General features: G+C 33.8%; 1 protein-coding gene across 1 annotated transcript in view; it reads left to right on the forward strand.

The window, feature by feature from the left end:
• Nucleotides 1-24,960, forward strand: part of LOC110038414 (twinkle homolog protein, chloroplastic/mitochondrial-like) — a 105,375-nt gene that overhangs the window by 46,467 nt on the left and 33,948 nt on the right. Inside the window, 3 exon segments of the mRNA XM_020743255.1 lie at nucleotides 9,412-9,460; nucleotides 9,463-9,521; nucleotides 9,605-9,666. Coding sequence (XP_020598914.1) covers nucleotides 9,412-9,460; nucleotides 9,463-9,521; nucleotides 9,605-9,666 — 170 coding nt within the window.

The raw sequence follows: 24,960 nt of genomic DNA on the forward strand, positions 1-24,960 counted from the left end.
TATCCTAATATTTCCCTAATCTCTTGATTCCCTCACTATAGCCATTGAAACCTTCCGCACTTACACACACATGCGTCAGTTAGATGAGATCGAATGGCTAAGAATTGCTTAGGATCAACTTAAGTGCCACATTTCCCCCCTCCCTTTCTCGGTTTTGCTCGGTAGAAGGATTTCACTATCCTTGTTACAGTGCAGGGGCGGACTGTGCAAACGAAGCGACACTAGGAAAGTCGCATCTCGCGATTTAGGGTCCGAGGTTTGTTTTACATCGACTTGTTATTATTTAAATGAACTTTTGTTTGAATATTATTAAAGTTCTTTTAAGGTTTATTATTATTGGGATTTGTTTAAGTTTATTGAAGTTTTAGTTAATTAATATTTATTGAAGTTTGTTAAGGCTTTTTTTGAGTTCAGTAATATTTATTTAAAGTTCATTTGAGTTTGTAAAGATTTATTAAAGTTTGTTCGTTGATGTTTATTAAAATTTATTAAAGTTTGTTCAAGTTTATTAAGATTTATTTGCTAAAAGTTTTATTGAATTTATTAAGAGATCGCTAAATATCTATTAAGTTTGTTTTCTTGAGGTTATGATTAATTAAGGTTCATTAATGTCTATTAAACTTATTGAAGTTTACTTGAAATTGAGTGGGTGGGACATTAATTAGGATTAGCGAAGATTTGTTAAGTTTTATGGGGTTGATTAAAGCCAATTAAGTCTAGATTTGATGTTTTTGGTTTGCATTTTAGATCTGTTAAACCATCGAGTTTGGGCCTGACAAGTGAGGGCCCACAATACAGGTACATTGAGCTTATTGACTGGATCGGGTTAAACAGGTTGGATTCGGTTCAGGATTGAACAGAAAAAAATGGTTCAGGTTTGATTGGGTTTGAAGTTAGTTTGGAATGAATTGGTTTGAAGATAGTTTGGAACAAGGTTGTGGTTGAATTGAATTATGTTGAAGTTGGTAGTTTAGAACAATATCAATTGAATTCAAATTGATTACAATCCAACACAATTCCAACCCAATTTAATTCAATCTCAGTTTCAATCAAGTTCAGCTCAAAATTGTACCCTATACTATCACTCTGACATTCAATTGCTGAGCTCAAATCTTAAGGATGAAAAAATTTTAAAACTCAACCCAAGTTCAATCAAAACTCAATTAACTTTACTTTGAATAAAAATAAGAATAAATTAAATTTTAATAAATCTTAATTAACTTAACTAAACTTTAATAAACATGACTTAATTAAAATTTCAATTTTAATTAACTTTAATAAATGTTGCAAGCTTCAATAAATTTTAACAAAGTTAATGAATTTAAAAAAAAAAAACTTTAATTGATTGAAATGAACTTGAAGGAATTTTATCAAGCTTTTCTAAACTTGTAAAAGTTTCAAACCAATCATAAATTCAATAAATCTTAAATAATTTTAACAATCAACTTTAAAACTAAACAACCAAATTTATTAAATCTTTTTGTAACTCTAACCAATGATAAATAAATCTTCGAACTTTTAAAATGAACTTTAATATTTCTCAAACTAAGTTTAAATTATAAATAAAATAAATCTAATGACTTTACAAAACTTGGAAATTTTTTTATGAAATTAATTTTTAAAATTTTAAACACCCCTTTCAAAATTTAACAACCAACTTAAATTTAACTTTATTTCAAAATAAACTTTTAAAATTGAAATTATCTCAACAAATTTAAGTTGCTCAGCTCTAATGAAGTCAACTTTTATCTAAGCCTATCTTTTTATTTAAGTCTTCAAACTCTATCCTCCCGCAAGAAGAGTGTTCTCAATAGTAATTGTTGATATGTAATTAACTATGAGAGAGCCCTCTTAAAGGATACCAGACCCTAGAATAAAATAAACTTTATCTTACACCCGTAAGGTGAGGGAAGATCATGGTTCTGTAGATCCATGAATCATAAAGACTTTCATCATTCAAGTCATTAGATTTATTTTAGAGTAATAGTTCTATTTTTCAGGATAATATACTATTATTTGAATGTTGTATCTGATCATTTATATAGAAACATTTTGAGACCTATGATGATTATAATAAAAAAATCCCACCAATTTTTTTCTGACGACTCCACTGAGTAAGGTTCCTCTCTCCATCTTTAGTTATGCCTTAATCTTTCTTTGTATTAATGATATGTCTGAAATGGAATGGACTGATAAAGAAAAGAAATTTGCTAACAAGGATGCCCTTGAAATTAGACCCGACCTATTTGAAACCTTCCATCTCTTCAATGGAAGTAGGTTTCCAACACTTTCTGCTACACGAGAGGAGAATGTGCATGGGATAGTTGATTCACCTCCACCCCTGCTAAACCCAATTGCAGTCTTCATCTGCTTACGACTATACATGTTTTGAATTCTATTCTTGAATTCTATTCTTCTTTCTTTTCATGTTCTATATGATTCTAGTATGCTGTGACTTATGTATAGACGTGTACAGTTTCATATGAACAAATATGCTTTTTCCCGTATATAAAATCTTATTTTAGCCTTTGTTACTTTGCGGAGCTCCTTGTTATTCATTCTTTATCGCTGCCTTTCAAGAAAAGGATAACAGACACTAGGGCGAGTAGTCAAGTGTGATTTGTACAATTTTTTTTTTTTAGTTTGAGAGCTTGTGAATTTTTTTGGGTACGTATTTTATTTATGTTAGATTTAACAACTCTGTATAATTTTTAAGTTTTGATGATATGATTTTCCACTTTTTTAATAAAAATATGAATTAATTATAAAATGCAGCGTATCACGTATGTTTGCGGTGATTTAGTTAAATTAATTCATCACTCACTAGGTTTTGATTGTGTAGCTCAGGATGAGTGTTGGCGAAATTTTAGTTTGTCTGAATTGTCTGGCTCTATTGCACCTCAGCCGACCCGTAAGAGTGGGGCCAATTGGAGTGTGATAGAAAACTGTATCAGAGTCTGAGTCTGGTTAATGAATGAAGAGAATGATTGAAGCGTGTTGAATTTAGAAGAAGTAAGAATGAGATTAAATATGAATTGATTTATAGAGAGCTATAGGTTAATGAATCTGGGGTGGGTAACTCATATGACTTGAAGGTATCATGCGTGCACAATAAAATTATTATATGATTAATTATATTTGAATAATAATTGCTGCTAATACAGATAAATATGTCTGAAGGGGAATCATAAAGTATATAGGTCCATTCTCTTAAGCCAAGTGTAGAGTAAGAAGTAAGATCTGAAAATGTTATGGGCATAAGTGATAATCAGAACAGTGCAAACGAGGAAACAATAACTGTTGAGTTACAGGATATCATTTAATTTATATAACAAGTGGTCGACAATATGTCTGCTATCGAAAAATCCTTCAACAATAGAGGACTCAGATCTAAAATGGGCAGAAGTAGATTGACACTTGAAGATATTTCAAATATTGAAACCATCTGCATTCAAGGGTGCCAATGACTCCACAATTGCTGAAGATTGACTATTGAAGATATGGAAAATTCTGAATTGTATAATTTGTCTGGAAAATTTGAGGGTGGTATTAGCCACTTTCATGCTAGATGACAAGGCAAAAAGATAGTAGTAGGCGCAACAGAGAAAAAATTTCAGCTAACTCCTCTTCCACACATTTAGCGGGATGAATTTATTAAAGTTTTCGAAGATTGGTTTATTTGACCTCTAGCTAGGTTAGTGCTACAAGGCAAATTCTTTAACTGACTCAAGGGTCTAGATCAGTTATGAAATATGAGGCATAATTCACTTCTCTTTTCAGACATGCACCTCTCTATGCCAGTACCCAGAAGGAAAAATATCACAGATTTCTACGTGTTCTTAAAGATCAATTGCTGTTAGCTTTGACACCATTCGAGATCATTGAATTCTCCGTGCTAGTTGATAGTGCATGAAGAATCGAAAATGAGTTAAACTTTTTCAGTTAGCAGTGACAACATTAGACAAGCAAGCAAAAGGGTTTTGGGAAAGGAGAATACTTTCAAGGCAAGACAATTACATCATAATATAAGCCAAAGCAACCTTAGAAAATCCAATCTGTGAAAAGTGAAGAAAAATGTATTTTGGGCAGTGTTTGATTAGTTCAGAAAAATGCTATAAATGTAGTCAACCAGGGCATATTCAAATAAAGTGCCCGCAAGAAAGGAAAAAAGACATTAGACCACTAACAATTTAAGGATAGAGACAAGCCAGAAAATATTTGAAAGGCAGGCAGTTCGACAAACTTCAATTTTTGGGAAAGTAGTCAACATATGCAAAGGGTGAAACTTAAAAGCTTGAGTTTTTGCAATTACACCTTAGGAAATTAAAAAAATCTGAAGAAGTGATTGCATGCGTGCTTCTGATTTAAGACCAGCCTAGAACTGTTTTATTCGACTCAGGTGCATCACATTTTTTTTATTTCTGATGAGTCTGTTGTTAATTTACGTATTGATATTATATATTTTACTCCCTCCTTGTTTGTGGTGGTGCCTTCGGGAAGTGTTGTTTATGCAAATAGATAGTGTGTTGTATGCATTAATATTCATGACAATAGGCTGCAAGCAAAGCCGATTGTAATGCCAATTTAGACTTTTGATGTCATAATGGAATGAATTGGTTGGTAAAGAATTTGTCTACAATTTAATGTTGGAAAAGGAGTGTGAAATTTAATTGTCCTGGTGAAATGTCATTCTATATTCTATGTGATCGAAATACACTATCTTTTCTGATTAGTGTAGTGAAAGTTGAAAAATATTAACAAAGTGGTGAATTAGTGTTTCTGGCCAAATTAGAAGTGTTAAACAAAGAAATGTAGTAATTGAAAAGCATTCAGGATGTTGTAGAATTCTCTGATGTTTTTCCTGAAGAATTGTCAGAGCTATCATTAGAAAGAGAAGTTGAGTATGACATTAATGTCCAACCAGAGACGTTTTTATATTTCAAGCCTCCTTATAGAATGAATAAAATTACAAGAATTGAAATGACAATTATAGGAGTTGATAGATAAAGGTTTTATCAGGCTAAACAATTCACCATGGAGTGCTCCAATATTGTTTTTCAAGAAGAAATATGGATCGATGCGGCTATGTATTGGTTACAGAGAGCTGAATAAGGTGACAATCAAGAACAAATATTCTTTGCCCAGGATCGATGATTTATTTGATCAGTTAAAAGTTGTTATTGTATTTTTTCGAGTTGATTTGAGATCGGGATATCATGAAGTCAGGGTCAAGCAAGAAGATATAACTAATATTTTGGGACCATATATGATCATTTTGAACTCTTAATTATGATTTTGGCTTAACCAATGCTTTTGCTGTATTTATGAACTTGATGGATTTAATCTTCAAGTCCTACGTGGATCAGTTTGTGATACCAGTGTTAACTCAAACCATATACAAATATTATTGTTGAAACTCAGATATTACATAGATAGCTATGCAAAGCAGTAAATAAGGGGATGACTAAGGGTGAAGGGCTGCTCTTGAGGTGTTGGAGTTAGGCTGTAGTGGGGAAGGAATTGTGGAAAGGGTGCTATTGGGATGTAGTGGAAAAGGAATCTGGGAAGGGCTGCCATTTGGTTGTTGGTTGTTTGGGGGAGATAGTGGGTTGCAGCAGGCGCAGCTGTGAGGGGAGGGACAACTGTGAGATTGCAGCAAGGAAAAGGAAGGTGTGGTGGAACAACTAGTAAAGGTGGCTGTGGGGAGGTGGGGATGTTGTGGGATGGACAGGTGGCAGACATAGATGGGTTTGACTGTTTCATGTGGGGGTCGTTGGTGGGATGTGAGGGAGCATCAGGCGCTCAATGTGGAAGTGTCGCTAGCAGTTGGATGGATATGAAGGAGTGCGACTGGTTTTTATGGGAGGGCAAGGATTAATGGTAGCTAGGTCTCACAAGTGAAGGAATAACAAGATCTGGGAGGGTGTTATGGGAATAGGGGGAAGGCAGTGGTTGGGTTCATGGGAGGGTGGAGGGGAGGGAGAAGCTGGCTGCGGTGGAGTTCATAAAAGCGGAGGAAAAGCTGGTTGCAAGGGAAAATTCTGGGCTGTTCGTGGCTGGATGCTTGGGGGTGCAGGGAGAACCAACATACGGTGAAGAGGGGAGGTGGAAGTGGAAGTAGGAGAAGATAAATCACCATTGGGGATAGGGATACACCTGAAACACCACTCTAACTGTCAGAAACAACCCTCATTGGGAAATTGGGATGCTGGCGGCTGTCTTCAAAAATATGAAATAAGAAATAACGTAAATTGAAAACCTAGACAACAGACACATATATAAATAGGAAATAAATAGGCGGGAAACAAAAATAGAAAGGGGGAAATTTCTCGCCTATTGAATAGTGGGGGCCGGGTCAGCCCACTATCTCAACTTAACCGGTTTGGGACAAACCAGTTTGGCTTTTGGGAGAAAACCCCCTTGACATTCTTCTGGGGTTGGGGGAGCTTCGATCTCATTTTTCGAAGCTCCTGGATCCATATGGTACGACGGTAAATCCTCTAGTTGGTCGGTCATGTCGATATTGTCATTTCACAACACATTCTGATAGAATAGGTAGTCATCCTCTTTTAGCATATTCTGAGCAGAAGCTGCATATAGATGTGGGTTCTCGCAATGCAACTCTCGAGCCTTTACATTTGAAATCTTCTCCTTCAGCTTCTTGTGCCTAGCGTGCGGTACTTGATTAATAAGTATGTGAGGAGAACTCAATTCTGGGATGAAATTTGTGGCAAGCTGCGACTGACACCCCCTCAGGAGTGACCTCCTCCTTACAGATAAGATCTAGATCTCATTGTAGAATTTTTGTTTCCATCAAGCTCCTTGGGTTCATTACAAATTTGGGGTTCATCTCTCCCGTCTGGACATATGACGAGGCGTCCTCTGCTGCCCTGAAAGTAATCTCTGAATATCTCCATATAATGTTCTCGACATGTCACACAATGAAATTATTTTGTCATGTTGGACCTCCCTCCGTTGGGGCAACTCATGAGGAGATCTATACATCTGAAAAATTTGCATCTCGCTTATCTGTGGATCTGTATCTGATGTCGGCTCATCGAACTCATAATCCTTGTATTCATCCATGATGATTTTAGTTGATGTTCCTCTCACCTTTTGGAAGATGTTTGCTCGAGACACCATAATCTTATGCTCTGCTAGGTTGCCTATTACCTCAGAGTCACTACATTCTAGAGCAGCCACTATTACCTTTCCTAGAATCTCTATCTCGGGGCCAACTAAATTTGGTGGCATCTCTTCTTCGTTAGCTACAAGTGGAGAATCCTCTCAGAGTTCTTCATCTTCTGTATGATCGCCGTTCTTCTTCTCAACTGGAAGCTAGTATTCCCTGATGATGTTCTTACCTTTTTCAATGTCTGTGGTATTCTTATCCCATGTTTTAACAACACCCTATTCAGTAAAATAAATCACTCCCATGGTTGTGTATTATGTTTCCACATGTCCGAATCCGTGACACTTGTGACACTTCATGGTTGTGACAGCCTTTCAGCTTGATTTTTGTTGGATAGTAGACAGAGGGGTCGCTCGGTGATGCGGTCTCTCCATTTATGATGCTAGGATATGTAAATTTTGGCGGTAATAAGTTGGTAGAAATTGACACTGTGTTTCTCTCTTCATATTCATATTTTCTCATTCCCCACTTCGACCTTTCAGATCACGGTCGAGGGTAGCCTTCATTTGAATTTTATCTTGAATGTTCGTAATCCACTGCTAAAGTCGGCATATCTCTCGTCGTATCTCTTTTTGGGTAGGCTCGGGCTTGTATCTCATTAGTGACATGACTAAGAATTAGGTTTTGGAGGTGAAATATGGTGCATGAGACATTGAAGGTGTATAAAATACGATTTGGGATTACTGATTTTGAAAATCAGTAAAGAGATTTTAGGGTTTGGTTTTGGAATGAGTGGTTTAGGGTAGGAAAGAAAATTTTCCGGTTTGGTGGTAAGGCGGGCACTAGAGAACTTAAGGATAGGATTAGGGTTCGACTAATTCTGATACTAAATGATATCAGAGCCATACACAAATATTATTGTGGCTCTCAATTGAGAGTTGATCGACACAAGCAAGCTTCACATCATACAATCCGTGTTATTTCATCTAAAAAATGGCAAACCTTTATTGTAGTTGCAAGATTTTTCTTTGTATATCTTTCATTATAAGTTTTTGAATATCTCGTTGAAGGTTTCTCCTTGGCATCATGACTTCTTTACCAACAATTAAAATTTTGGTTGAAAAAAAGATTGTAGTTTAGGGTTAGGGCTAGGTGGGTGATGTAGGGATTTTTTTTTTTTGGGTGAATGTTCTTGTTAAGAGTATGTGGATTTTTTTGTTCGGGGGCAAGGGAGACAAGTTCCTAAAAATGTTTCTAGAAGGTATTTATAGGGTGAATTTAATGGGCAAGTGATTGTGGAATAGCAAGGGAATGATAATATGAGAGTTCTACGGCATTTGAATGGGGATATATGCATTCGGTGGTCATTTGGGCTGAAAATAGCGGAGAGAACCGTGAAAGACCAGCTTCAACAAGGCATGGTTGAAGATTCACCACATGTTCCTTAACAAGCTACAAACACTCTACATGCAAAAGCAAGATGATAACTCCTAAAGGCAGAAATAAGAGAATATAATTTCCAAAATACACATAATAAAGAAAATGTCTTCAAGCAAAAGAAATACAACCTATAAATAGTCTCCCATGTACGAATACCTCTCATTCTAATTAAAAAAAATGCCCCACAAAGGTTGGTGGAAGCTTTTCGAATGGGAAAACCCTGCTACAATCCGGCCGGATCGCGTACGACATCCCGCGTATGCGGGAATCATAACTGGAGGAGGCAGGGCAGCCTATGGTATAATTCAGCCTTTTATGGGCTAGGTGTAGAAACCTACATGAATGTTCTAATGGGTTTGTCATGCAAGGCCTTTCTAATGAGCTATGGAGTATAATTATTTTGTATTTAAAGAATAGTGAAAAAAATTACATCTAAACTGCATCCTACATGACTCAATACAGTATGATTTTCATTGGAGCATTTGAGTCTTCAATTTATACGCTCCTTTTTCCCATGCTTACTGAATCAACATTCTTCTGTTTTTTTTTTAATTTTTAAAAAACATTCTTCTTTTTGGTTTTTTTCATCACCCTTATCCTTGAAACTTCTCAAGCCTTTTACTTCTTGATAAATCATTTAATACCTCCAATGTTCGTTACTATCAAAATTAAGCTTAATCACACTATGGACTCATGAGGTTAATTGTTTCCTATATACTCCATTGATGGTTTTTCAAGTCATGTGAAGTATTAGTCTTTTTGTTGACGGTAACATAGGGAGGCTATTCATGGTTAATGATTTATTCTCTTACTATATGATTGTTAACCATATTGGGCAGGTTGTTCCTGGAGAGTTGACTGTGATTACAGGTGTTCCTAATTCTGGAAAGAGTGCAATATCAATGAAAGTTATGGCTGGACTTTTGCTCTTTGCTCTATGGAAAATAAGGTAATATGAAGGAATTTCTTATTGCAATCAAACAGTTCACTAGTTTCTTCGTTCATTAGGAGTATATCTTTTCTTGTCTTTAGGTCCAGGAGCATGCTAGAAAGCTTTTGGAAAAGCATATTAAGAAGCCTTTCTTCAATATTAGGTAGTAATTTTTGCCTGTTCATGTTCATGACCAAAGATTAATTTTCCAATCTAAGCTTCTCTTCTCTTGTTTTATTTTGAGAATGTTCTCATGTGCATATTTCCTGTTAATCTAGATGATTTTAATTTGTAAAATCATCTTTAAAACTTTTATTATAATGAATCTAATTTAATCTTATCGTTATACCATGCTAAGTAAAAACCATAAGAAAACAGAATATTTAATGCTTGGCCAAATGCAGAGTACAGGGAGCAGATCAGTTGAACACAGCCTGTTGCATATTATTAGAAATGCCGAATATGTAATTCAATGTTTTTTATAATTCCTTTGCTCCGCAACACTGTAATGAGTGCAGCGGTATGCTGTGCCGTTTCCCCCACCGTGTCTGACAAGAATTGGATGGCCGACTACCAGGAAGTGGATTTATTTATTTTATATGGGACTGGGAAGCCACTTCCTGCAGGTCTTCTAAAAAGCGCACTGTACAGATGAGTGGAACAAATTCACCTTGGCTAGGGTTGTACTTAGTCCTGTTTCAGCTTATTAGTCCTGATGTTTGTTCTAAGTTTATGCATTTTTAATCCATCATTTGGCGCTGTATTATTCTACTGTCACTATCCGAATAAATTAAGCTATGAAATACTTTCTTAAGTTTCTATTTCCCATCATCCTAGTTTTTGCTGATCAGAGTACTAGAAATATACATGTATTATTAAAAATGTTTTCTTTTGTGGAAAATGTTTTACCTTGTCATGCCTGATTTTTCAAGCATTCAATTGGCTTGCTTCCTTGATAATTGTTGATAAATATGTAAGGGTTTAGAATCATTCATAATACCCTTGTAATTCGTAAATTGGTAGAATTTTCATAGAACCTTGAAATCTGTAAGGAGAAGGTCATTCCTTGTATAACTAGTATTCTTGACCAGAAAATTAAGTGATGCAGTTGGTCCTTAGATCGCTCTTGGAAATCAGGTTAGGTCCAAGATAAGTGTTACTGCTCGTTTTTGTCATTGATGCTTTTTAGTAACTAATTTCTTGCTTGGATTGAACCAGACCAACATTTTTACCCACAAATACTCCTTTCAAGCTTTTGAATGAACTAGCTCTTCAGGTTGAATTCTTGTTATATTAGCCATGTTTTGCCCCATTTAAAACTAAGCTTGTCATGTCTTGCATTAACCATTCACCAATCAATATGATCTATTTATTACTTTTTGCTATGTATGATTCTCAATGGCAGGAATCAGGCTGTCTTTTCTTTTATTTTTGTGGTATTTTTTATGGTGCCTTAGAAATACCTGTAAATTTCTTGGTGATCGCCAATAACTAGTTGAGTTTGGCTTTATCATCATCATTAGCCTCCTTCAGATTATTTGGGGTCAGACTTATAACAATTTTGTGATTTTTATGTTTCTCTGTCCCTTTCTCTTATTAAAAAGATTCATCAAAGAAACATATGTTGGATTTTTCATATTAAATAATATTCTTTTGTTTTGTGAAATTTTTCCTTTAAAACTAACATTCTAGTATAATACATTTAATAACATCGTTACTGCCAGAATAGAAGGATAGAGTGTATGTCTTATCTGATTAAAATTTAATAATTCAGTATTAAGTTATACTTTATTCATTCTTGCTAAGAGCATTATTTGATGCTGATTCTGTTCGAGCTATTTCTTTTTCAGTTATGTTCATCTTACTTTTTGTTTTTCCTTCTCTTTTAGTCGCTAGTAAAGTAAGGGTTGGGATTAAATGGAGATCGACATAGACATGCTTAACTCATTTTTACTTCTTCCTAAGATGGTATAAATTATAGCTATGAATAGGGTAGCGGCGGATGATCATAGAAATGCGTGTTTTACCTAATTTTCTTTGTAAGATTAGGGTAGGAACAATGTTATCTTGTATTGTCATTGAAGATGCTTAAAAAGATGTTACAATTGGGTTGTCTTAATGATTTCCTGTTACATGTGAATTGTTTCAAGTATGGGACATTTGTTGAGATAAGATATAAATTGGAACTATAGTGAAAATATTTCGACAAGAAGGGCAATGATTAGTAGAACAAAGATGTATTATGCTATAAGTTTAATGAGTGTGATATTAATAATTATTAATTGAAATTATTAAAGAAAGTCTTACCTATGTTTGATGGGTTCAAGTATGTTAGATTTATTAGATGAATGATGATGATATAACTTTCAGTTTTAAAGTTGAATATTCAAATAATAATAAAATAGAAATGCTTTAATATGTCGTCATTCGGCCTATGAGCTTGAAATTACTAAGGTTGGAATTGAAGGCCAAACTGTAGTGTCATATCATTCTAATATTTACAATAATCCACTAAAACAATCATTTGAATTGTATTGAGCCACTAAATCACAAATGTTCACATACATCATTCAAACACATGATGGTATCCAATTTGCAACAATATTTATAAAGAAAGATACTTAAATACATAAATAATACTGTCTGATATTTATTTTCATTTGCTCATCTTATTCTGTGGGCATTCTCTCTTGTCAGTCATTTTATCTCAAAAGACTTTATACTATAATAAGTAGTTAAACAATAAGTTATACAACTTAGTGAATAAATGCTGTTTTATTGTATACTATTCTTTTTTTTTTTTGCAAAATGCTTTAACAAGAATGAAATTAATGACAATTAATCATTAAAAATTAATTTTATTCAAGCTCTCAATTATTTATATATGTAAAATTATAATCTATTATAGAAAATTTAATTATATTTCATTTAAGAAGTCATCTCAGGTGTACCATTAAAATTTTGTTCCAATTAAGGTACATTTATTTTCACTTTCTTTGCTAAATTTTTTCATTCTCGTTTTCATGCAAAAATATAATAGCATTCACAACTAAGATCATAAAGGGATAATTCTTGTGATTGACTTGTACATTTAATTTGTTTGATTTTTATTTACTTTATTTCAATTAATTAAAACATACATATAATTTTTGGCTGTGAATGAAATGCATGGATATTGTTAAAAATATCTTACACTGTTTAGATGATTGTATTGAATTTGAATGTTCGATAATTATTTTTAATGCATGCAGTAATTTTAAATATTCAATTATGATTCTAGTTAATTTAATAGATGCTTTTATACTTGAGTTAATTCTATTTAGTACAAGTAGAAATGTTATTACCCATCTCAACCTTTGAAGAATTTCATTATCACTTAATCTTTAGACCCCACCTTTCTTTTTTTAACACATGAATATATAATTACATGGTAAATGTTCGTGTTGACGATCTTTGAAAATTTATATTTAATTTTCCCTTGTTTTACTATTTAAACTTTAACTTTATATCTTTTTCTGTTTACTAATTTATAAAATGTTCTTTACTCAACTCTTCAACAACATTGATCTTTTCTAAATGATACTGCATATCAAAATCACAATCCTTTATACATTCGAGTCATCTTCTCTGTCTTAGATTCAATTCTTTTTGCTTAAATTTTTATTTTAAACTCTAGTGATCAATAAAAGCCTTGCATCTGACTTTTTAGTGCAACAACAGCTTTTGTCAACTCTATACATTTTTGGGGTAATTTCTCTCATGATTCTTTAATTGCTCGGACGCATAAACAATGACATTTTACATGTGCATAATGACACATCATAATCCCCTTAATGATGCATCTCTTTAAATTTGAAATACATCTAGTTCTTAGAAAATAGTCTAAATTGGAGCAGTCATTAAGTTTGCTTTAAGTTTCTAGAGTACCTCATCACAATGATCTATGCATACAAATTTTATTGTCTTTTTTAGTTAACCTTGATAACAACATAATAAGTTTTGAAAATTCTTCAAGTTTCAACAAATCTCTTATAATAACCAATAAGGCTTCTAAAACTCCTCTATTGTAATTATAATTGGCATTGGCCATTCTTCAATTACCTTTATTTTTTTTTCTAATTTACTAATATAACCTCTTCACTGATCACATGCTAAAAAAATATTACGCTTCTTAGTTAAAATTCACATTTAAATAGTTTTGCATATAGCTTATTTTTTAAAAAAACTTATAAAATAATATATGTATATTGTATGAAAGGTTGTTTACATTTTTTGAATAAATCATAATACTTTTAATGAATAATATCATAAATATATCCAAAAAGCTGCAGAATGGTTTTGTTCATTATATCCATAAAATCTTCTGGAGCATTTATCAATCTAAATAATATTATCATAAATTTATAATATACCTATAAAATTCTGAATGTTATCTTTGTTATGTCTTCTTTTTGAACTTTCATCTAATGACGGCTGATGGTAGAATAATTTTCAAAAATATGGACGTCCCTTCTTATTAATAAAAAGATCATTAATTCTCAACAGTGGATACATTTTTTAATAATATGTTTATTCCATTCAATGTAGTCAGTACACATCTTGAAATTATTATTTTTTTCTCCTTGCAACTAATACTGGAGCTCTCAAAAGTAATGTATTAGCTCTCAAAAGTAATGTATTAGCTCTGACTGCAATTCAATCTTCAATTTGTGTAATTCGGTAACTCTCATTTGATACGATACTATCTCTGAATTTGAATGTAATTCAATGGTGAAATCTATCTCTCTGTTGGCAGCTGATAGGATCTAAGACGATTTTTTGACACAAAAATTAGAGCAAAACAAATTGCTTTCTTCAATAACACAAAAGAACACAACATATAAAGGATAAATAAATACAATTTAAGAGGTAGGTGGTCTCTCCCAAGTCCTATAATTCGAGAGGTATGAAATCTCTCTAATGCCCTAACCCTAAGATATATGACCCAATCTCATGCGTAATCCTAACACTAAGCATATCAGTCTTATTTATACTAAGCAATAATAAAAAAGAAACATCTAAATTGCCCTTATTCTAATGCAAGGCACTTTCCCTTCGGTTTGGCGTCGATGTAACCATGCTCCTATCCAAAAAAATATATATTATTCTCCAAGTGGGAACAATTATTTCTTAGTCAATTCGTATGGTTTTCACAGCTCCTCGTCATCTGACAATCATTTTCATTTAGTAAAAAATTCGTATTGACCCTCATGAATTTGAAATGTCTTCTTGTGCACATCCTTCAACTGCATTTGAATCAGATGGTGTCGTTACTTCCAGTCAATCTTAAAGATATCATTTCCCAAATAGCTCATCTCGTGGCTTGTCGATCACCAAAATCTCTGTCAACTCCCTATCATGTATCTATTCCATCTCTGTCAACTTCAATCTTGCTTCTTTCTATTTGATCAAGTCGTCTGAATTTCATGTTATTTATTCCAAGTGCTGTCGCACAAGTCAGATCTTGATATTTTTGCTCGATACTTCAACTCCCAATCCACCTAAAGCAATGCATTCCTGTGATGTTGCGTGAATCCTTCCAGTTATTGCTGATGGCGTCTGTTTCCAACACTGCTACTCGATCTCGCAGCAGCTAGAGGTGGTTTTGTGTGAAATCCCATGATCCTCTTTATCATTTATTCTAGGACTGTCTATCTCCTCTCGAACCGCCCCTCCACGGACGAGCAACGTCTGCCTATTTCATATTTGTTGTGCCTTATCTTTTTTGGCTAATTTTCTTCTAATGCATTTTTCTTTTTTGGCTGCCATTACTTCTTGTATTGTTTAGGAACTCTTTTGTATGGAAATCCTATCGTCGACTTCACTGGTGGCCTGAATAACGACTGTAAGATGAGGCATCTAAGCCTCCATCCCTTGCATTCAAATCGTATGGTTCGGTCACTCAAATCGCTGCTAGGGCAAGCCTCCGTCCCGTGCTTCTTGACTCGATTAGGTCTGCCACGGGTCGCGATACTTACCAGCTAGCTCCAATTTCAACTATATAGCAAGTTGAGGTCACAGAAAGTATTGTTTGTATGCCATGATCCTTTTCCATGCCACAATACCGATCTTATGTCCACCCAGTTAGCTCTAATTGTGTTTTTATTGCTCAGACGGAGTGGGAGGATGTGATTTTCGAGTCTCAATACATCACGATAACTCTCAACTTGCTCCAACCATGTTACGTAAAGCATCGTCTATACACCGTGATCCTTCCACACGTCGTGATCTCGATCATTCCGTGCGCCGCATCCCTTAGTTTCTTCCACGACTAATTTGTGACCACAGGTAGGTAGCTATCTTTTTGTGTTTCCCGCGGCTAGAATCTTCAAACCCGTCATTGATTTTCTACGAATCGAGAGCTTTGATACCATTTGATAGGATCCATGTTCCCATAGAAATCTTTCTTTAAAAGTGCAAAACAAATAATGACCTACAATTCGATAGGTAGGTGAGCGATCTTTCCCCACGTCGCGATCCTGATTCTTTTGCATGCCGCAATGTCGTAGTTTTTTCTCATATAAAATCGTGTTTGTAGCTTCTGGTTGCTTCCTGCCGCGATCTTGCCATGACTGTTCTGTGATAAGTTGTTATCTTGTCGGGTTTCCCGTGGCTGAATATGCGAATCTATCATTGATTATACAAAATTCGAGAGCTTTGATATCATTTGATATTCAAGACAATTTTTCCACACAAAAATTATTGCAAAACAAATTGCATTTTTCAATAATACAAAACAACAAAATCTATAAAGAATAAAGACCTATAATTCTGAAGGTAGGAATCTCTCCAAAACCTAGGATACATGACCCAATCTCATGCATAATCCTAACCCTAACCATATTAGCCTTATTTATACTAAACAATAATAAATAATGCAAGACAAAATTGTCTTGTGGCTAGGCACCGATGTAAAAATACTTTCCCCAAAAAGATATATTTTTTTCAAGGTGGATAAAACTACTATTGTATCAAATTTTCAGGTTTCTCATGGTCAAATGTCATTTGAAAATCCTTTCCATTTAGTTAAAAACATGTTTTCCCTCATGAATTCAAAATGCCGTCTTATGCACATCCTTCAGCCACATCTGAATCGGATGGTGTCCCGACCTCTAATCAATCTTAGAGAATATTACATCTCTAAACATTTTATCCCTTAGCCTATCGATCACTAGAATCTTTGTTAACTCCATATCATGTATCTATTCCATTTCTGTCAACTTCAATCCTTGTTGTTTTTATTTGTTCGAGCCGTTCGAATGTCGTATTATTTCTTTCAAGTGTTGGCACTCGAGTCTACTTTTGATTTCTTTGCTCGATACTGCAACTCATGATCCACCTAAAGTCGTGATGTTGCCTTGATGTCACGTGAATCTTTCTATTTGTTTTTGTCAGAGTCTGATTTTGACGATGTCTCTCGATCCTGTGGCAGTCGAGGTCGGTTCTGTGTGAAATTTCGTGATGTTTTTAATCATTTCTTCCAGAGCCGTGAATGTCCTCTTGAACTGGCCCTCCATAGACGAGGAATGTTTATTTATTACATATTTGATATGGTTTATCTCTTCTGCTTATTTTTCTTCAAAAGCATCTATTTTTTTGCCTGCTATTACTCACTGAATGGTTCAAGAATTTTTTGTTGAAATTCTATTGTATGCTTTTGTCGGTAGCCCGAATCCTGACCGTTCACGAGGTATTTAAGTCGTAATCCCTTGCTTTGAAATCGCATGGTTTGGTCACTCAGGTCCTACTAGGGCAAAGTGAACCATGCTTCTCAAGTCAATTAGGTCTGTCACAAGCTGCAATGCTTCCCAACTAGCTCAAATTGCAAGTGTTTTGCATGCTGAGTCACTCAAAGCGTTGCCTGTACGCTGAGATCCCGACCCTACGTCCACCCGATTAGCTCTAATCACACTTGTATCACTTGGACGAGTAGGGAGGATGTGAGTTTCGGGTCTTCATACACCGTGATGCTTCCTAGCTAGCTCCAGTCGTGACTATTTTGCGAGGTGAGGTTACTGAAAGTGTCGCCTATACGTCGTGATCCTTCCCCGTGTCGTGATTCCAATCTTTTTGCATGCCACAATCCCATAATGTTCTTCTCAGATAAAATCGTGATTGTAGCTTTCTGTCGCGATTGTTCTGTGACTACATGTAGGTCGCTATCTGCGAACCCATCATTGATTTTCCAGGAATCAATAGCACTGATAACATTTGATAGGTTTTGAGACAATTTTTTTACATAGAAATTAGGGCGAAACAAATTACTTTTTTCAATAACGCAAAACAACTCAACATAAAAAGGATAAACACCTACATATTGAGAGGTAGGCGTTCCCTCCCTAGTTTTACAATTTCAATAGTAGGAAATATCTCCAAAACCTTAACTATAAGATACCATATCCTCATGCACAATCCCAACCCTAAGCATATTAGTCCTATTTATACTAAATATTAATAAAGAATGATGGACTAAATTGCCCTTGGGTTAATACAAGACAAAATTGTCCTTAGGTTAGACAAAAGCGTAACAATAGTCTAGGTACATAATTAATAAAAAAACAATGGATATTCTTTAACTACTAAATCTCGTTTAACTGTTTCATCTCCTTTCTAATATGTCTTACTCAGGCAAGAAAACCTTCACAGTTGCTAGATAATAATTTAAAAGCTTTCGTTGTATTGATTATCATGGATGTCAACGATTATTCTCCATAAAACTTGAATTTTGCCTCTTAAGATAGATTGAATTTTGCCTCTTAAGACATTTGACTACCTTTTTATAATTTATAGTAAAGAAATAGTTTGATAGTCAATTCATACCTAAGATTGCTTCAAATTCAATCAATAATAAAATAATTAAATACATTTTAAACTTTCTTATCACAATTACACTACATTAGTAAAAAAGAAATTGAGGCTTTAAAGAAAACCAAGGGTGGAAAGCTTGTAGTACCTGATAATATCCCAATTGAAGTATGAAAATATTTAGAACATTTGGGAGTTTCTTGGCTTACTAAACTCTTTAATTTTTTTTTAAAAACTAAAAAGATGCCTGAGGAGTGGAGGAAGAGTATTTTGGTCCGTATTTTTAAGAATAATGGGGATGCACAAGAGTGTGCAAATTATAGAGTAATTAAGTTGATGTGTAATATTATAGAGTAATTAAGTTGATGTGTCATACTTTATAATTATGGAGAGGGTAATCGAACATAGGTTATAACGTATTACAACGATTTTTCATAATCAATTTGGATTTATGTTGGGCATGTCTATTATGGAAGCTATACATTTATTGAGAGGTTTGATGGAGAAGTTCAGAGATAATAAGGAGAATCTACATTTGATTTAGAAAAAGCTTACGATAAGGTTCCAAGAGACATCCTTTGGAGAGTTCTTGAGAAGTAAGGTGTTGATATGACTTATATTCAAGTCATTAAAGATATGTATACTAGAGCTGTTACTTATGTTCGAACTGAAGGAGGATTGACCAAATATTTCTTATTTCTGTTGGATTACATCAGAAATCTGCTTTAAGCCAATATCTTTTTGCTTTAGTTATGGATGGTCTTACTGGATATTTACAGGAGGATGCACCTTGGCGTATGCTTTTCACTGATGATATCCTTCTCGTGGATAAGACAAGAGAAAAAGCCCAGAAAAAACTTGAATTATGGAGGTCTACATTGGAGTCTAAAGGCCTTCATTTGAGTAGAACTAAAACTGAATACATGGAATGTAATTTTAGTAGTAGTAGCTCTAGTAACTTTGGGTGATCAAATTATTAAAAGATGTGAATGATTTAGATATCTCGGGTCTGTTCAAAGCGATAATGATAGATGGGGATGTTAATAGTAGAATTCAAGTTGGTTGGTTGAAGTGGAGGAAAGCTTCGGGCCTTTTGTGTGATAGAAAGTACCGCTTAGATTGAAAGAAAAATTTTATAAGACGGTGGTGAGACCTGCAATGCTCTATGGCGCTGAATGTTGGCCTTTAAAAAAGAAGCATAATACTAAGTTGAGTGTTGCCGAGATGAGAATGATTAGGTGGATGAGTGGCTTTACACTTAGAGACAAAATGCGAAATGATTATATTCGTGATAGGGTCAGTGTAGCTCCTAAGAGGGACAAAATTAGAGAAAGTCGTCTTAGATGGTTTGGTCACATTAAGCGTCGATAATCTGATGATCCGATTAGGAGAGGAGATGTTTTAGATTCAGCTTATGTTAAGAAAGGCAGAGGTAGACCTAGGAAGACTTGGGCTTTTTGTATAAAAAATGATCTTAATTTATTAGAACTAAATGAAAATATGACACTAAATAGGACGTAGTGGAGAAAAAAATTCATGTAGACGACCCCACATAGTGGGATTAAGGCTTTGTTGTTGTTGTTGTTGTTATTGTATTGGCACATCCACTTTTGCATTAAGCAGATTGTTCAGCTTACCAAACTTTTGAACATAGAGTGGAAGCATATAAATAGAGAAGGATTGGGTTGCTAAAAAGGGTTCCTCATTTTTTATGATCGTTTTTTATTTTGTTCCTCCTGTTGACTTGTTTTGTTTGCTTAAGGGGGATAGGCTTAACCTCCCTTACATTAGAGCTCTGAACACTGTTTGTAGCTCTTTCTTTGTTTAAAATTTCTCTCACAAATTTTCAAATTTAACTTGCACGTTTGAATAAGATTCATATAACTTATTTTTGACATTTTAATTGATACTATAACTTACATTATTTTCGTATTGAAATCCATCAATTTAACAAACTTCTTTGTAACGATTGAGTGAGCGCTCCCGTATCAAATAATATTTGTATTTATATTCTGGAGAGATATACTACGTATAATAACGTAAAAAATGCATTGAATATCGACGAATGATTGATTTAACTTAATATTGAACCAGACAAATACTTTATTACATACTATGATTTTCAATAAATTTAAAATTTTTAAATGAGTAGCATACATGTGATAATCATAAGTGAGTCATTTGCTTCTTGTTGCGACAATGCATATACCATGAGTTGAATGTTCTGCCTACTCTAAGTCTAATTTGACAGTGATCTTATGGATTCAATTATTCTCTGTCTGTAAAAATTAGCTATGTTGGTGCAAAAGTAACTTTTATTTTCACTAGAGCTTTTTGTTCAAGAAAAGGGCAATTTAATGTTATGTCATGGTTGGTGATAGTACAATAATATAAGTTATTTAGAATAACCCAGTAGAGTAATTACATTTCTAAGCTATAGTAACTCAAAGTATTATGTTTATTGGTTTTTTCTATGATATTATAGAAAATTATTTAATAACAAAAAAATATTTGCTCATGAAAAGAAACTAAAATTTTTACATTCCTTAAATTTTGTTTTCTTTTCTAAAGTTTAATATTTTAGTGTTTGATGCAATTTTTTACTCTTAACCTGTAAATTCGTCTAAAACTGTCACCTAGTTCGATACTTGTGACTTTTAGTCGAAATTGACTTGAAAAGCTCGCTTAGCCCTTCTCGCTTTGTCTCTTCTTTAGCACAGATTGCCCGTTTTGCATTCCCCTTAATTATAACGTGAACGTTATATGGGATTAAAAAAAAATTGATGTTACAGCCTTCTCTACTTGCGAAAGTTTCATTCTCAAAATTTAGAGACTTCCCAAAAGCTACTCATTATATAGATGAAGCATGAACTATCCAAAAATCATTGTGAAAGTCTAAATTTTGTTAATTGATATCAATAGTAAGTATGGTAAATCCAACATGTAAGATATGACAGTTCATTTAAATAATCCTCAAACATCTAAACTATGATAACTAAAAAAATACCATATCTTAATTAATGTAACATAATTTAAAATAACACAACTTGTAAAACAGAACCACATAACTAGAAAAATACTCAACACAAGATAACTAAAATAACACTTAAATGACATAAGATAACGTTACCCTTATTATGCTCGTTTAGCATCATCAATTGCAATAGTTTCTTTAGGTTCCTGATGTGGTAAGAAATAGACTAATGGTCTAATGTTATGCCTTTGTTCTTCTTTATGAGTCACCGCACCCGACTCTGTCATCTTCTGCTAACTAATTCTGATAATGGATTTCTTCAGAAAACCTTTAGTTGAATCCCTTTCTGAGTTAGCAGTTGGCGTGGATTTTTGAGCATAACTGGGATGGTACCTCATATGAGTTCTAGACGATCGACATAAATAACATAACTTAGGACCAAATACATATTCACCACAATATAACTTTCCAATCTTGACACAATGTTTTGTAATGCTACTGATAGTTTGGCTATTAACTCAACCAGAATATGATTTTATTTTCTTTCGATTAGATCTTTTAGAATGAATTTTTGGTGTCACTTTTCTCAAGATCTATCTCTTAAACTTGTTCCTATGCTTCTAAGTCGGTTGAAAATCGATTTTCACTTACTTGACTCTCCACTAGCATTGAATAGTTTTCAATTCTCAAAGGTACTAACAGTTGCCTGATTGAATCCTTCAAAATCTATAAAGGAATCTATATCACTTCTCATATGTAGTTGATACCAGTTGTGGGGCATACCTCGATAACATTTCTACTTCATATTGCATGACTAACTTATCCTATGGGACCAATCTAATAAACTTATCTTGCATTTGCCTCTATGCAGAAAGGGGCATGAACGAATCTCTAAATTGTTGCCCTTGCTACCATCTTTCAACGTGTCTTGATGTTTCCTTTGCTAACATCTTTCAACTTCTCCATCTAATATGATTGTAGTTAGAGCCACCTTCTTCTCATCCAGGCAAGACATAATGTCCAAAATCTTTTCTATTCTCAAAATCCATATTTCTGCTCCTATTGGTGTTTCAGTTCCCTTAAATTGTGGTAGCCGCAAATCTTGTAACATCTTCAAATATTTATCAATGCCAGTTGTACTAGTGTTTTCATTAGATTGTGGTATAGAATTATATATAAGCTAGGTAATAAGAACTATCATCTGGGCAAAGACATTTGTATTCACAGTGACATTGGACGGTAATTCCTCTCCCGCCACTTGATCATCCCCATGTCCTTTTGAGCATCCATATGTCTGACATAAAAAATAAACTTAGAGTTAACCTAGTTGAATTTACTTAAGTTAATTTTCACAATTATCATAATAGCTCGTTCTTTAAATTCATACCCAATCTTAAATATTTTTTTATACTACTTTTGTTACTACCCGACATAGGAGCTTGAGATTTAGAAGGCGGGAATGAACAATCGAATCATAAAATTAAAATTCTCTATTAATTCTAAATCCAAAATTGAAAAAGAGATGATGATGGCTTAAAATTAAACAAAAATAATTTTTTTCTTTTGCTGACCTCTCCTCAAATACACATTTCCTTCCATATTACTAATCTTCTTCTTAAAAACTTAAACTTGAAAATATTAAAACATCATAATGAGTTATCAAGAAAACCTGTAATGTAATTATATTTCTAAACTGCAATAAATCAATGAAAATAAGATAATATATATGATGTTTTCTATGATGCTATAGAAATTTATATAATAATATTAATGATATTTTCTTATGAAAAGAAATTAAAATGTTTACATGGCTTAACTATTGTTTTTCTTTTCATCGTTTAATCTTTTAAATTTTAGTGCATTTCTTATTCTTAACATGTACATTCATTTAAAGAGCACTATCTAAACATAACCTAACACATCTCTAGTAGGGCAGTGAATTTAGCTCGAAGATCATTAGCCGCATGAAAATTGATTCAAATTTTAGCTCTGATCGAGATCAAATCGAAATATATGAGCCGAGCAATGAGCCAAAAACTTTGGATAGATTTTTTTCCGAGCCTTACACGGATCGACTTGAACTGGCTCGAGATCGGTTCGATGTATTTTTATTCATAAAAATTATGTTTAATGCTAAATAAAATCGAATATAATGAGTTACGAGCCGATTTTGAGCTGGAACAGATCCAAATATCTCAATATGAGATATCTTGTTTTGATTTTGAGCCGATCGAGGAGCTGAAACATATCACATTAACTCAAATTTGAATCACACCATTCCGATTTTGAGTCGGATCAAGATCGATTTAATTTCGAGACGAATTGGCTCAAAATCGAACATAACGAGTTACGAGTCGATTTCGATCTGAACTCAATCCATATGAGCTGACTCGAGCTTAGCTCAAAATCAGCTCATTAATAGTCCTAATCTTTGGGTGATGCATACCTCGTTGGCATAATCGATCGCAAAACATGTTCTCTATTGTCCGAGGTGTTAAAGTAATTTTTCATCCCATCAATATTTTCCATTTGACATACCAATTCGTGATTTAAATTTTACGGTTGTCTAAAGTGATAGAAAAACATCTACGCATACTGGTACGTTGGCATCCCCAATCAGTATTATAAAAGGTGAATATCTTCGCACACATACATGCATTCATTTATGCAATATTTTCATTTCATTCTTCAATGCATATGTTATTTTTTAGGATACTTGTTTTTCTCTACCAATGAATAAATGTACTATTAGAATTTAAAGTTCATAGTGCAATCTGATATATTGCTAGAAAAAAATAGTGTAATTATTTATGCGGGAATATTAACATGCATAGTTCTCTTCTAACAATATGATGACATTGGGGGTAGTCTACGTCTCAATGATATATAGCTTAAATGTGAAAAATTAAATTAATTAATTTTGATTAATTAATTTTGATTAATGTTATTTTTTCAATTAATTTTGATATTTAGTTTGCATAATATTATACTTTAATATAAATTCAATTTAATTTAAACGAATACTAAAAAGATAAACAAACTTTAATCTTACTAATTGGATAGATGCAATCTTCACTGCACACGAGGTTCCCTCATCCTTTCTTCCTTCAAGGGTAGAAACCTTTATGCACACGTCAAAACCACTCACACAAGCGGTTTTGTTTTCCTCTCGTCAAATTGAAGGTGTCACACCGCTCTACTCTCGCAACAACCATTCGACAAGCAATGATGGCTCTTAGTCTCTGCTTCCTTCGTACACACGAGTTCCTCACCCGTTTGTCACTCTTTCTCCTCTTAGCTTCAATGCAAAGCCCATAGTATTACATTGTCTCCCTCAACCAAGCCATTACATAGAGCTCATCATTCGCTTGTTGCTGGTGTTTGACACTCCAGAATCGTCAGCTTTTTTGATGTTTTCAAAGAAAAACTCGTTTGGCCCTTTCTGCACCCCATCTCCCTTTTGTTGGTTTTTGTCTCCTTTTAAGCACAGATCACTCGCTTTGATTCCCCATTAATTGTAACACAAGTATTACAAGGGATTAAAAAACTGGACATTAACCTTTTTCACACTTTCTATCATCTCTCTGATTATCAATTTTGTTCGATGTAGTCTTCTTAGTAGTTAAATACCTTGATTTA

Source organism: Phalaenopsis equestris, unplaced genomic scaffold, assembly GCF_001263595.1.
Source record: "Phalaenopsis equestris unplaced genomic scaffold, ASM126359v1 Scaffold232797, whole genome shotgun sequence".
NCBI classification, from domain to species: domain Eukaryota; kingdom Viridiplantae; phylum Streptophyta; class Magnoliopsida; order Asparagales; family Orchidaceae; genus Phalaenopsis; species Phalaenopsis equestris.